At 37.3% G+C, this 14695-nt stretch overlaps 1 protein-coding gene across 1 annotated transcript in view; it reads left to right on the forward strand.

Annotated features, from left to right (window-relative positions):
- pdia5 (protein disulfide isomerase family A, member 5) overlaps window positions 1–14695 on the forward strand; it is a 42561-nt gene that overhangs the window by 19521 nt on the left and 8345 nt on the right. Inside the window, exons 7-13 of the mRNA XM_087803499.1 lie at window positions 138–198; window positions 750–817; window positions 3018–3109; window positions 5784–5855; window positions 7236–7372; window positions 11887–11957; window positions 14478–14641. Of these exons, the coding sequence (XP_087659625.1) occupies window positions 138–198; window positions 750–817; window positions 3018–3109; window positions 5784–5855; window positions 7236–7372; window positions 11887–11957; window positions 14478–14641 (665 nt within the window). The remainder of the gene's footprint in view (window positions 1–137; window positions 199–749; window positions 818–3017; window positions 3110–5783; window positions 5856–7235; window positions 7373–11886; window positions 11958–14477; window positions 14642–14695) is intronic.

Raw genomic sequence — 14695 nt, forward strand, 5'->3', positions numbered from 1 at the left:
TCACTCGCACCATGCAGCATCTTCAAAGTTTACCCCCAACTTACTGAGAACTTCAGTCCTCTCTTCTCAAACTTCAACACCACAATATTTATTTGTTTGTTTCATTATTCACAGCTTTGCTTCTTATCTTTCTCCAGGAATTCAGAAAGCTGCTGAAAAGAGAGGAGAAGCCAATCCTCATGATGTTCTATGCTCCATGTGAGTCCTATGATTTTCAATATTAATAACCTAAATAAAGCAAAAATATCAAGTTGGCTTTATAATATTGTTTCACATTTTCTGTAAATGTTGTTCTTCATGCTTTAGAAAGCCAAAAAGTCAGTTTCCAGTTTCATGGTTGCCAATTTTTTGGTTTCTGCATAAGTGTACAATTACCCTTACGTCTGCTACTTAACTCATGAATGTTCAAAATATTTGTATTGGGTCAGAATATGTTGTCGAGTCTGTCGTTGAAGCCTGCCAGCAGTAGTGGACCTCTGTGAGGGCAGCTAGACGGCTTTCTGTAAGAAAAGGTCAGGCGGATGACTCAAGGAAAATAGCGCTTCTATGTGCTGTGTGCTGTGTGGGTGCCTCCTTGAGTGGGTTGAACCTAAAAAAGGAAAAAGCAACCCCTTTTAACTGCAATAACCTTAGTGTTCAAATCCTTCATATGGACTCTTGGGTTCAATAAAAACTGAATCAATGGATGACTTAGTAAAAGGAACAGCAAGTAAAAATCCACTAGACTTGACCTTTGACATTGGTTACAGGGTGTGGTGTTTGTAAGAGGATGCAGCCAATTTTCCAGCAAGCCGCGACAGAGGCAAGGGGACGATATGTAAGTCAGCATCTCCCATACACAATACATACACACAACATCACAACGTTATCTCTCCTTGAATCATACGTGTGGCTTTGTTACATATGTAGCACCGGCTGAAAGTTGTTAAAATGATGGTTCACCCTAAAATTTCACAAATGTTCTTATCACCCTCATGTCGACTAAGGGTTGGGATTTATAATAATCTGTCTCTTTTGGAGATGTAGGCAAAAATGCATGTCCACATGACAGTCGTGAACTGTGACAACTTTCTTTGTCCTCGTCCAAAAAAAGTTATCCAATACCTCCATGCAGTGTAGAGAGGGGACAATGGGAGCTTATTTCAGCCTTCCATTTAATGCTATAAACTATTTTCAAATGTAGAATTGTTCAGAAATATTCCTAATTTTAAGGTTTCATTATAAGAGGGGACGTTACAGAAGAGCACTCTAGAGATTTTTGGAGTTTTTTTTTAGATTTACGTTTATGCCTATAACTCCAAAAAGACAGGGATTACTCTGAAAATAATCCCAACCATTAGACTACATAAAGTAAAATTCAAATTTTGTGTAAACTATCACTTGGTTCTATCTGAATTTGCATGCATTACTTGGCATACAGCCTATGGAAGATGATACAATGATGAGTGAAAAACCTGTAAGGCAAGTGATTTATATGTAGCTTTATGCATTATGGAGACCTCCAGGGGGATCAATAAAGTTTGATATATCTATTATTATACATCGATTTATACATAGATGGGTGCACAGATGGGTTTGCACTTAACAGGTGTGTTGTTGCATGCTTGTTCAGGATTTGTGCGTTACTAGGTTGTTCATGACCAGAATATGCATGACATTTTGGGATTCATGTGTTTATCTCACAGTGTGGATGCATACAAATTGTAAGCGCTACTTTGTTGAGGTAACTCGCATTTTTGAAGCGCATAACGATGGCTTTCATTTTGCACAAGTAAGACGCACAACAAATATGGAAGAACTCTTATAGTAGTTCATCATCATGTTTTTTTCTATATGAACCCTTAAAAATGATCCTGTTGCCACAGAAAGGATTTGGCATCTGAGCCTTGTTTGTTTGCCTTTACCTTTGGAACATGAGAGAATATAACTTGAACTAGGCCTTCAGAAAAACCAAACCAGGTTCAAAGGCTTTTTTTTCTCTTGGAAATGATTGAGGCGTTATCTGTAATAAACTTTTGAGATTAAGACTTTAAAGCTGGATAGATCTGTATCTAATGTGCAGGCTCACAAGCTTTTAGGCGATATGTAGCTGTCGGTCTGGAGTGTCCTTACAATAAGTTGAACAAGTTTTTAAAATATCCCAAAAGTAAAGTGAAGCCAGAATAGTTTTTTAAAATAAATCAGCTGGATCCTAAGTAAAATAATAAAAGTATCAATATAATTGCATTTAAGGTTTTACTGGATTGTAGAAACTGATTTATTCACTTGTTCTAACAGCTGTAATATCCAAGGCTCACTGATGATGATGGCAATTGTAATCTGCTCCACATGATTGGACCTAACACAAAAGTTTTTGTTAATCTTAAAATCATTACCTTAACAAGCTTTATTGTTTATTCTGAAAAAATATGAGCAACTCAAAAGTGATAGCACTGGTATAAACTTGTTAGATACTAGAAGGTGATGGTACTGGCATACACTTATTACATACTAGAATGTGATTGTACTTGTAAAAACTTGTCAGCTACTAGAAAGTGATAGTACTGGTATAAACGTGTTAGCTACTAGAAAGTGATAGTACTAGCATACAGTAAACATGTTTGCTTCTAGAAAATGATAGTTGTGGTATAACATGTTAGCTACTAGGAATTGATGGTAGTAGTATGAACATGTTTGCTACTAGAAAGTGATAGTAGTATAAACATGTAAGCTATTAGAAAGTGATAGTAGATGTATAAACATTATAGCTACTAGAAAGTCATAGTAGTTGTATAAACATTTGAGCTACTAGAATGTGCTACTCATTTTGTTCTTCATAATAGGGTTGTTTGACAAAGCTGGTCAACCTTCACAGCAGTTTTTGTAACCGTTCCTGAGAGTCACCATCCATCCTTCTTAAGCATAGCAAGAGTCCTCTGATGAAGACAAACGTGTTTTTGATGTCTGTCCTTCTTTCTGTCACTCTCACTTTCCCTCGCTGACAGCCCATGACTCATGTTCCACTTTCTAATTTCAAGGTGTTGGCAGGGATGAACGTGCACCCCGCTGAGTTTGACGGCCTGAAGCAGGAGTTCAACGTCAAAGGCTACCCCACCTTCTGCTACTTTGAGTAAGTGGAAGCCTCTCGTCTTCCTTCACTTCAGGCTAAACGTTTCTTCTCCTGCTCAGGACATCAGAGCAGAGCCACTTGAAATAGATGTGGAGATCCAGGCCTCTTTAACACAAGTGGGCAGTTTTACAGAACTCTTTGAAGACCGGACAGGTTGTGTTCAGGATTCACAGCACAGAGTTTTGAGAGGAAGAGGATCTAGTTTCCCAAAGCCTACTCGTGTTCGTAGATGGTGTAAAGGAGGGATCAAAATGTTTAGTCTAATGAGCCTAATGTAGGAATGCTAGAAGACACAAACATCTGACTTGTACTTTCATTATTATTGTGATGAGTTTCTCTCTGTACAGGCTTCTGAAAAGCATCCCCTGCGTTAACTCTGAACGACATCACTAGCGTGGTTAAATGTATAATGTTGTTATCTCAATGTCAGAAAGTGTATACGAGTCATCTTTCTTGATAAAGACACTACAGATGGTCATAATGGCACAAGCTGAGACTTTGACTGCTACAGGCTAGTAGTCTATTGTCTGACTTTCCTGTTGAGCTGTCAAATGCTCTGTCGACCACATTTCCAAATCGAGCTCTTCTCCAGTCGGGCCTTCTCTTCAGACCAGGACTAATCAAGTGCTTCTGTGTGCACTTCATTCTTGTGAACTTAAATCCTTCACTGTGTTAGTTGTTGAAAGCTAATCCATTGTTGTCGGCCCTCCACTGCTAATGACCATCCAAGCCTGCCTCTTTCTCTAATGATAAACAACAGTGAACGCTTTAGCCCAAATCGGTATCGACTCTGTTCAAGTGATCTTACTCCTGCGTGTCCAGTACGTGTAACGGCAGACAGAGAAAGCTTGTTAGCTAGTTTATCAACAAGCCCGGCTAATAATCCGTGGTATCCACTTATATATTTCTAATTTTACATCCTTGAAATGTGTCTTTTACCAAAGACATGCATGTCAATGGAAATGACTTTACTCCTCATTTGTCACAACTGACTTCTGCTGTACTGAAACTGGTATGTTTCGTAATGACAATCTAGCCATATCAGGAAATATTGCAGACACACATTATTCATTTTCTCCATGAATGACAACACTAACAATGAAAATGAGATGCATGATGTAATTCAAGTTTAAAGAACAATGGATCTAAATTAGACCTTTCTTTTAAAAGCTTGTCATTTGACCATATGCTTGTAAAACGTACTGTGAGTGTGGTCATTTCATCAGATTTGATTTACCACAATTTTCAGGTGCGAACCGTGCAGCAATGATGTGGCTAATTTCTATATTTTTACGAGTAAACAGCTCTAGCAGGAAGAGCTAGAAGAGATGATGCACAGAGAAAGATTATAGTTGGATTAAATCAGTTAACTAGTGTATCATACACACCCTCATGATGAAAAACACTCAGAGAAATGCAATGGAGAAGTCAGCTGTAGGAGACGGCAGCTCCGATAAAACTTTAAGAGAATATAAAAGCTGATACCCCAAACTTGACAATGACCGTTCTGATAGGCTTGTTATTTTCTATCCAGCTGTGTTAGAAGCACTGTTCAGAGAAACCATTTATTTTATTTAATATTATGTTTCTGTATTATTGTCTTGTATATGCCACGTACATACATTTACATTATTTCTGTTTTTCTGTTGTAGGGTGGGATTAATGTGAGCTCTGTAGTCCTAACATTTACAGTATTTAAAATCATTGCTTGAATTGTGCTGAAAAATCCTTTTCAGGTTCATATTTAAATTGAATATATGCATTGCTATATTAACTTTTCTATAGCTTACAATAAAAAAGCCTATATTAAGCTTGTAACTCAATTTATGTTAGCAAAAAGAAATGGTTATGAAGCAATGGGGATAAGTTGTTTTCATGATTCCACATTCACATATTCTCTGTCCAAAAACATTCTGATTTGTAGCTGCATAACAGAACTGGGCATACTTAATACAAGACACCGGGGGGAATATAAATTATGATTCCAGGAAGATCTTTAATCCTCACTTTGCTCTTGTTGGATCTGAATGGTCTTGACCTCCTTTGTGGTGAAAACTGGGCCATGTTTGTTTTATATTCTGTCTGTAGTGCCCCTCATGTGACACCTTCTCTGCCCTTCATTCAACTATTCTGTGTATTCATTTTAAATTCTGGTCATTTTAAATTCTTAGATGTCACTTATCCAGCCTGTTTACTTTTTAATTTAGAATTATGGACTCTTGTATAGTACACAGGGTATATATGGGCTGTTCAATAAATGTATGGCCTAATATCTTTGAAGGCCAAAAGACATTTAGGTAGGATTAGGATTAGGTAGGATTGGTGGAACTAGTTCTTTTATTTTTGATCAACAAGTTTTAGCCTTGATTATAAATTAAACCTGTTCAATTTTAATTACAAAAGTCTGCATATAATGTCTTAAATATTTCTTGCTTTAACAATGACAGTCTTATAACTGTCTTTCAATAATATTCATACGTAAGATAAATAAAACATAGATGGCATTCTTCATGTAAATATTTTATCAAACTTCATTAACATACTTTGATTTCAAAACAAGAGATATGTCTACATTATGAAGTGCAAATGTTTAAAATTCAAAAACTTTCTTTGGTGGAAACTGATGTATGATATGGTAATGTTTGGCTGATTTTATTCTCTATTCATCATGTAGGAAGGGGAAATTCCTGCATCACTACGAAAACTATGGAGCAACAGCCAAGGACATCATTAACTGGATGAAGAAGTAAGTTTTGCAAAACTGGAAACTTTTAATTTTTGATCATTTCTCACTGAGTCAAACGGAGAGAACATATAGATTCTTGATAGATCCATATCTATCAAGAATCTAGCCGTTGTAGCAGATACTGCACATTATGTTCAAACGTGACATTATGATATAAATGTTTCCTGATGTTGTGAAAGTTTTGCCATTTTAAGGTCCAAATGATTGCAGACAGGATTATCATGAATGAAACTAAGATATCATGGCAACCCTACTGTAGTACACAACTTTCAATCAAAGTCATTTAAATCATCTAATATTGGCGCACAGGTATTTGATTACTAACATACAACAGCAGTTTTTTCCACCATTTTCTTCTTCATTCTATTGAAAAATTCACTCATGTTCAATCATTGCAAAATCTTAGTTTAGAAATGCCTTTCTGAGAACCGGTGGCAACCACAACTCTATATTCTGTGTGTATGAGAATAGCTGTATATTGAGTAACATCGATAGTAAGCCAATCCTTTCGATCAGTCATACATGTCGGGATGAAGAAGATTTGATTTTGATGTACTGCCTTGTCTAATTTCATCCTCCGGTGTGGCCCACATAAGATGCTCTCTGTGGGCTGCTCTGTGAGTATCTGTTCCTGTCAAGAATGTTTCCTGTTTAAGCCTCACTCTTGTCAAAATCTGCATTTATTACTAAAAAAAAAAATGATCGAGTATCCTTTAGTTCAAATAATGCTAGATCCAAACTTGATTTCTTTTTCAAATACCCTCTTGTTAGTCACAGTCATCAATGCTAGTTTTCAAGAGTTAAATGCAATTGTACCATTCAACTTCATTTTAAAGATTTCCTACTCTTGTTTTATAAATTACTTTTTCCCCCTATTTCCTGTGATCTGGATTTAACCTACTTTCACGAAATGTTCTGGTGTCTATGAAGCTTTACGTGTTCTCTGTGCAGCACTCTTGCCATCCATAGTTTGCGTGTGTAATCATTTACTGGTTTGAACTCTGATAAACAGCTTTTTTTTATATGTAATCAAATACAGACTGTGCATTACATGGTTGTCCCATTCAAATGTTGAAACATGCAACCACCAGAGTTGCAGTCTGGCCGTGGACAGCAAGATGACAGACAAAAAGCAAAAGTCTGTGTATCTCAATGCTTAGGTTTTTGTGTTTGCATGCTATCTAGGGTGTGTGAGCCAATTATTGGCAACACAACCCTGTGATGTCATCAGGGTGGAGTTGCTTCAGTCCAGATGTGTGACGGGACATTTTGGATAAAGACTACCCCCATCTGTGTCCACTTACACTCAATACAGAATTTGTTGGCTTTTCTAAATCCCTCACCTCTGTTGTTTTGGCTGTTTTTGTTTTTTTCATTTAGTCCTGAGCCAGCCAAGCCACAAACACCTGAGGTGCCCTGGTCAGAAACGGACTCACCCGTCCACCACCTGACGGATGAATCCTTTGACACCTTCTTACAGGAGCACCCCTCAGTGCTTATCATGTTCTACGCCCCGTGTAAGTAACACCAAGAATCACAGCCGTCCACAGAGGTTGACTAAAAACAATGACTACACATTCTCTTTGACTTGCGTTTTCACTTTCTCTTGTTGTTTTGTGTGTTTGTGTTGCCTGGAATGTTAAGTAAAAGCACATGCCATGTGAAATTCTGGTCTTTCATCAGGATTAGAATATATTAATAACACTTACATCTCAATAAGTGAAGAAGGTAGTTTGCATTCAAATCAATTCTTTCATTTGTAAAGTTGTGCAAACTTTACAAGGACAAATCTTTTCAGACCAAGGACATTATTTTTGGCCTTGTTTTTAAAATGTTCTTGATAAACCTGGTTTTAATGCCGATGATACTTTACCTTATACAAACATGCATGAAAATTTACATTCACTTTATTTTCCATACATAAATACTTAAAAAGTCATGTGATTGTCTTTTCTAAAGACAAATCAAAGTAGCTCATTGAAGTTACTTTTAAGGGTGTTGAATTTCAGATATAAATTAGTTAGACGTCTTAGAATTATGCAGGAGCAGCCTTTCTATGAGGAGTCTTGAGTGCCATTCTCACTCTCTCTGTATCTCATCTTTTCCATCCCTGGAACAACTGACGCTTGGTAAAATGAATCATTTGCATCTTTTGAGCCTGTTGTGTATTATGATCAATTCAATTCAAAGGTCCACACCCTTCTCCCAGAGTTAGTTCGCTAAGCTTTTCAAGTTATTTTTCATTGTGCTTCATAGACATCGTCTCTGCAGCTTCCAATTCAGACTAGAAGTGTATGTAAACCAGTGATGGGCTGATTAAGCTCCATGTTCTTGTTGTTTAGAGGTCAGTAGGTGGTGCCATCAGTTAAAAAATGATGTGCTGTTTTATGATGAAAGTTGTTCAGAAAACCTCTTCTCTGGATGTTTTTGGTCATTGGGAAATATGCTTCCAAAACCTCCCTAATCCCGCCACCATGGCTTCCGAGGAGGATGCAAGGGCAGGATACTCTTACGTGGCTACTCTATCTTTGGGGTCCAGGTTGTCAGGGTCGTTAAAAAGCTCCTAGGTGGCAAGGCTCCAGGGTAGATGAGATTAGTGAACAGTTTCTACACCCTCTGAAGGATCCTCATGGGCGTTTCCACATGACTCAGTCAGGGCTGCCCCTTGTCACAGATTCTGTTCATAACTTTTATGTACAGGATTTCTAGGCGTAGAGGAGCTGTGTTGTTGGCCTCATCAATCCCGGAATGGGGATCAGCACCTCCAAATCTGAGTCCATGGTTCTCAGTCGGAACAAGGGTGGCCGCCTTCTCCAGGTTGGGAATGAGATCCTGCCCCAAGTACCTTGGGGTCTTGTTCACGAGTGAGGGTAGAATGGAGTGTGAGATTGACAGGCGGATTGCAGTTGCATTTCATAGTGGTGAAGAAGGAGCCGGATAAGCGGTAGAAAATGAGACGAGACAAGTTTCATGTGCATGATAAACATGTCAAAAGTTAAAAACAGATGAAGTGCAGCTCATAATAATGCACCTCTCACTATATTTGTTTTTATTTTATTTTCATTACTTTATTCGATTCACTCTCAAAAATGGATTTGCTTCATCAATATTTAAGGGCATCTAATCTGTTGAAATCTGTACTTCATATATATCTTATTTCCACTGTGCTAAAAAACTGGAACTTGGTTTCCTTAAAAACAACTGTCATGAGTTCCTTTTTAGCGTTCACAAAATACTTCCATATGCTTCCTTTGAGCTGCATGTCATTCCTCTACATGTACAGTTACACGGCACAATTTCAACCTGCCAGGAACTATCAGGATGTTGGCTGTTATGTTTCTGTGCACTTGTCTACCCCTTAGCAGATTTAACACTTTGATAACATAGCTGATGCTTGGAAATGAACAAAAGAAACTCACTCGGTTTGAAAACACATTTTCAGTGCCGCAGTAAAGTGACATTTGTGGATCTTAATGGTCCCACCTCTTCTGTTACTTACAGCCTTCCCGACATAAAAACCTCCATCCAGTTCCACTGTGTTTTTGATAACTATCCAGAACTCGCACTTTATTGTGGCTCTTACAAAACTCCTGCTTAGTGTGAGCAATTCACTCTCCAGCTGTGGAAGTGATTGAAGGTCTCACTGCAGGGTTTAAATGCAACTTTATATTAGTTTCTTTAGTACACGCTGCACATTCTTCTGTTATTACAGAGATGTCAATGTAGTGATGAAAGTTCCTGAACGTATTTAAAGCCTGTCTGAAACTCCATTAGGTGATTTAACATTATTGAAGCCCAAACTATTCTTTTTTTTGTTTTTTAATACAATAAACTGTTGATACTGAAGTGAGTAGCTTCTGATAAAGACTAAACAGAGCAGTTAATCTTTACTATAGATGTGATTGACATTCAGAAATTATTTAAAAATGAAATATTTTAGATACAAATAATTTATTGATGTCACTAAATGTAAGGACTAAACCATATTCAAGTGTATTGCATGATCTCGTATAGATGTAATTGCGTTCAATCAGCTTTGACTTGAATAAAATCATTGATTTAATCTTAAATTAAATTTAAAAAAGTGGCTTTTAAACACTCGTCTGACTGACTGACCCACAGACTTCACAGTGTGTACAGGACTGCTTCACAAGTTCGATTCAGGACCCTGTCCAATAGGAAAAGCCCCTTTAACAACCTTTCCCCTTAACCTTCTTTTAGCATACAAATGGGGTTGTTGTCTTTTCATTTTAGTGACTGTGTTCTATTTAATATCATAATGCACATTTCCAAACATTAACCTCATTATTCAATTTTCTGTTTTTATATCTATATTATAAATGCCATGCTCATAATATTTCTTTTTTACTTATTGTAATATTTATATGGTCACTTAATATGTCTTCTTTAATTTGACAGTAAAATGAGAATTCTTGTTCAAGAAGATGTGAATACAAGTTATTTTAACAATAATAATAACTTGCTCAAATTTAAGAGGCCATCTGCCTTATATAGCTAAAATGTAAGTAAGTAAGTAATATTTATTTATATAGCGCTTTTCGAGACCAGGGTCACAAAGCGCTTAAACAATCAAAACAATACTAAAAAAAAAAAGTACATACTTTAAAGATCAAGATAATACTGAGAACAACACAGGAGTTCGAGAAATTCAATGTGTGTTCTACCCAGACAGACATTGCTCAACCTCAATACACAATTGAAATTATTAACAGCATTAGCAAACATGTGTGTTTTGCTCTCTATCTCATTGAGAATATCTCACAAAAGTTTGTTCTCCAGCCAGTAAATGGCCATACTGGAGCCCCGGCTGTTGTTGCTGTGCTCCATGTACATCAACAATTAGCCACAGGATGACTTTCATGAAAAGAGGTTCACTTCTGCTCCTTGGTTTAGCGTTTTTCCATCTTTACTTCTGCTGCAGTGAAGGCTGTATTTACACCCTCCGTTCTTTATCAGCTATCTGTCAGAGACGCACAATTTTCACAATTTCTCCTTTTACAAATCATTTAGCCAAGGCTTCAAGATTGCTCCAGGCGGGACAGCGATTTCGCTGGTGAAAGGGCTGGTTTTGTCGGGGGGTCTTATCTCTTGTGATATATTGCAATAGCTATAAATCAGGTAGATATGACTCATCATAGTGTCATTGATGTGTCATTGAATCATGTGAAAGAAAAATGCCTGAAAGGAACGGTTGGCAAGTTGTGTGCTTTACCTGGTTCATGCTTTATGTGGGCTCACAAGAATCTTCCAATTCATGCTAGGGGTGGTGGTCAATGAGTTACTTACCCCATGCCTTGATGGTTAAGTACTTGACCAGATATTTATTTAAAAAAATAAAGATTTTGGTCATTCTCGGCTCAAGCCACACCCTTGACTTCTTCTTCTTGTCATGCTTTGCCACTCCAAGTCCACATTTTGGTTTAGCAATGTAACAACTATATGACGTTTTTGGTGTTATATTATGTCATTCGTTAATTACAGTCTTAATTGCATTAACCAAATCTTTTATCCCTTAATTTAATCTTTCCGTTTTGTTTGTTTTTTTGTAAAATAATTTCTTTGTGTTCTTTTTGAGTTGTCGGGGTTAAAACAAAAGTTACACCCAGACTCCTGCTGGTGAAAACTATAAGTCTCATAATACATTAAATCATGTTTATCTCTAACAAGCATGACTTTAATAATGTAGAGAATATCTTCACTTCTTCTTGTGATCGCCAGCATGGTGGTGTAGTGGTTTATTCTGCTGGTTCCAGGCTCAAATCAAGCTCGAGGAAAGCCTTTGTTGCACAACAAATCTTTATTTTTTTGGTTATTTTTCCTCATTATGCAAGTTTTATCTCTCAAGACATCATAAATTACAGGTGAATAGTAAGTTACATTGTTATTGTAAGAATGTAAGCAGTAAGCTCTCAATGGAGACACAAATGTTAAGTCTTAAGGAACACTGTTAATTATAGTGCATCTTCAACATTTCATATCATTTGAGCATGTTTTTCCCTTCTCATTAAAGGGTGTGGACACTGTAAGAAGATGAAACCGGAGTATGATGAAGCTGCTGAAATTCTTAATAAAGGTGCAGAGGTAGGTAAATACACATGCTTAAAACAGAAGGCATCCATTCATTAAATTACTTACAAATACAACCTATTACTATTTAATACAGTATATTCTGATGATAGTTTCCTGCCACAAGATATAAGCTCTAATTAACAATAAACCTGTAGTAAAATGTGTTGTATATTTAAATGTCATGTTGGTAGAAACAATTATTTGAAAGTGAGCAAACCAACGATTAAAAAGGCCAATTACACAGGAGGAGTTGGAGAAAATATTTTTGGGTTTTATCCCAAATCCTGCCTTCCAACAATTTAGGAAATGGATTCAGTGCACGTACAATTTTTCTTCAGATCTCCTCATGGAAATATGATCTATTCAAGTTTAAGGAATAACAAGGTTTGATTCATCCAGGCTGTAGAAGTTGGCTGGGTGGATGATTTCCACATAAACAATATCCGCCTTCGGGCAGCAGAGATGCGAAGGCAACAATATTCCGTTGGACTTGATTCAAACAAGGTAGACCCGATATTATTCCAAATTGCTATGAGGTTGAGTTATTACACCTAGTGCGAAACCTTTGAAAGGCTGTCAAAAAAAATTACCAAAAGAATGTTTTAATTCGGAGCATGACCAGAACTCTGTATTAGGTTAGATTAAATGAAAGATTCACAATTGTATCTAACGGTGTTAGGGTATAGTGTTAATAATTTAAACTTATGATGAAGGCTGCAATGAAAACTGATTTGAATCATACGTAACTGCACAACCTTGAAAAATAAATTATCATTCTGACATGCTTATCCCAGGATGTCTCAGATAATTTGGTTTGATCACCCTTCCACTTCACCTTGAGTCAGGACAAAATGGGTTAATCAGGAGGATACATAAGGTTGTAGAAAAATTAAGTTCTTCAAAAATTGTAAAGATGTTCATGTACAAGGTCTTAAGGCTAAACAGAATTGCTCATTTTTAGCAAAGTAAATCAAGGATCGATACAGGCCAGTTTAAAAGATGATTCTTGCAAACAGGAATTGTTTGGGGGACAATGAGCAACCTAAAATGTTTCCTTATGTGTGTCTATATGTGTAGTTTACATCAAGATTGTGTGTACAAAAACATTTTGATGGAAGACGAGAATCCATTTCAATTTCTAACCAATTACATGAAGGTCATGTGACCAAAATTTCCTAAGAGATTTGGCAGATCAAGACGCACATTACACTCTTTCCCTCTGGAGTAATATTCTGTTTCTCTAGGACGCTTAGATAAATGTATGGTGAAGAGTAGTTCAATATAACTTTGCAAGAAAGATTGGAAGGCATTGAAATATGTACAAGTGATGGTTTTAAATCCGGTGTTACCGTTGTTGTCAATTCTCCATGTTTATTTCCTCTCAGGATTTGAATACCTTAGAGTTATTATCACCCATTCTGTTCACAGCAAAAAAAAAGGATTGTGTAAAAGGATCATTTTAAATCTGACCAGTATCAGCCTGAGTCTATAGTATTTGATTTTGAGCTATCTTATCCTATAGGTATTGAGCTGGGAGGCAGCCAGCTTTGTCACCTTGTTTATATCCTGAGCCCGAGAAGTAGTAGTTCAACTTCCTTAGTAAGTTTATTTTCTCCTGGTTATTGTTTGACGATCCATTTCTCTTATTGCATCGATCAATTTATTTTGACATTGTCTCCTAATTTTATTTTTGTGAGTAAAAAAAAAAACATTTCCTCTTATTACCGCTTTTAACGTATCCCACAAGAGGGAGGCAGAGGTCTCATCACTTTTGTCTCCAAGATGCTCTCTATTATGTTTAACAAATCTGCATCAGCCAATATTGTGGGGTCAAGGCGACACACTTTCTTTATCAAATTCAGATCTAAAACTGCAGTTAGATGATCTGAATGAACGCAAGAGAAAATAATATTGTTTAGTTATTGAACGGCCAGGGGTCTACCTAGGTATAGTGAACCCTAAAGAAAGAGTTTCTTGACATTAAAATCGCATTGATTTTAGAATGAGTTTTGACTATAGAGGGGTCTAAATCACAATTCATATCTCATCAGATGATGAGTATTCCTTTTTTGTTAAAGTGTTAAAAAGGATTCCATGAAGGGCTGATCATCCCATACGCAAGTTGTTACTTACAACCAGCTTTTTCTCCCAATATTTCTGGCCATCATAATCTGTTCATTTATCTGCTGGGGCAATTTTGAGTTTTTTCCTGCCAGAATGTCGCCTCGGGGAGCATCATTTAAACTATAGCCTGAAGGCAGGTTGGCCCCACATCCCTGCTGCCCGGGCCCAGATTTTTTTCTCATTATTCTGCTGTTTCCCTCATTTTCCTGCTTCTTTGTTTTGGGCACAGTGTGAATAATATTCCCTTCCGGCATCTGGCCTTGTGACCGAGCAGTTCTTCACCCTTAAGTGTTCCCCAGGGCTGAGTTGCCCATTATTTAACACGGAGAGATCACCATGGTGTCGCCACCAGAGCTTGTGTTTTCGCTGCTTTCTTGCTGAAACCACTCCATGTGTCTCTCTCACCAGAGTCCAGGTGTGTTGGCGGCAGTGGACACCACGGTCCACAAGTCTGCTGGAGAGCGCTTCAAGATTTCAGGTTTCCCCACGGTCATTTACTTTAAAAACGGTGAGGAGAAGTTCACACTGCCACAGCTGCGGACCAAAGACAAGATCATCGAGTTTCTGCACAAGTGAGTCACTCAACTTGAACAAAGTCCACATGTGCAGCGACTGCCAACACCATC

The sequence above is a fragment of the Callionymus lyra genome, chromosome 12, assembly GCF_982586985.1.
Source record: "Callionymus lyra chromosome 12, fCalLyr1.hap1.1, whole genome shotgun sequence".
Classification (NCBI taxonomy): domain Eukaryota; kingdom Metazoa; phylum Chordata; class Actinopteri; order Syngnathiformes; family Callionymidae; genus Callionymus; species Callionymus lyra.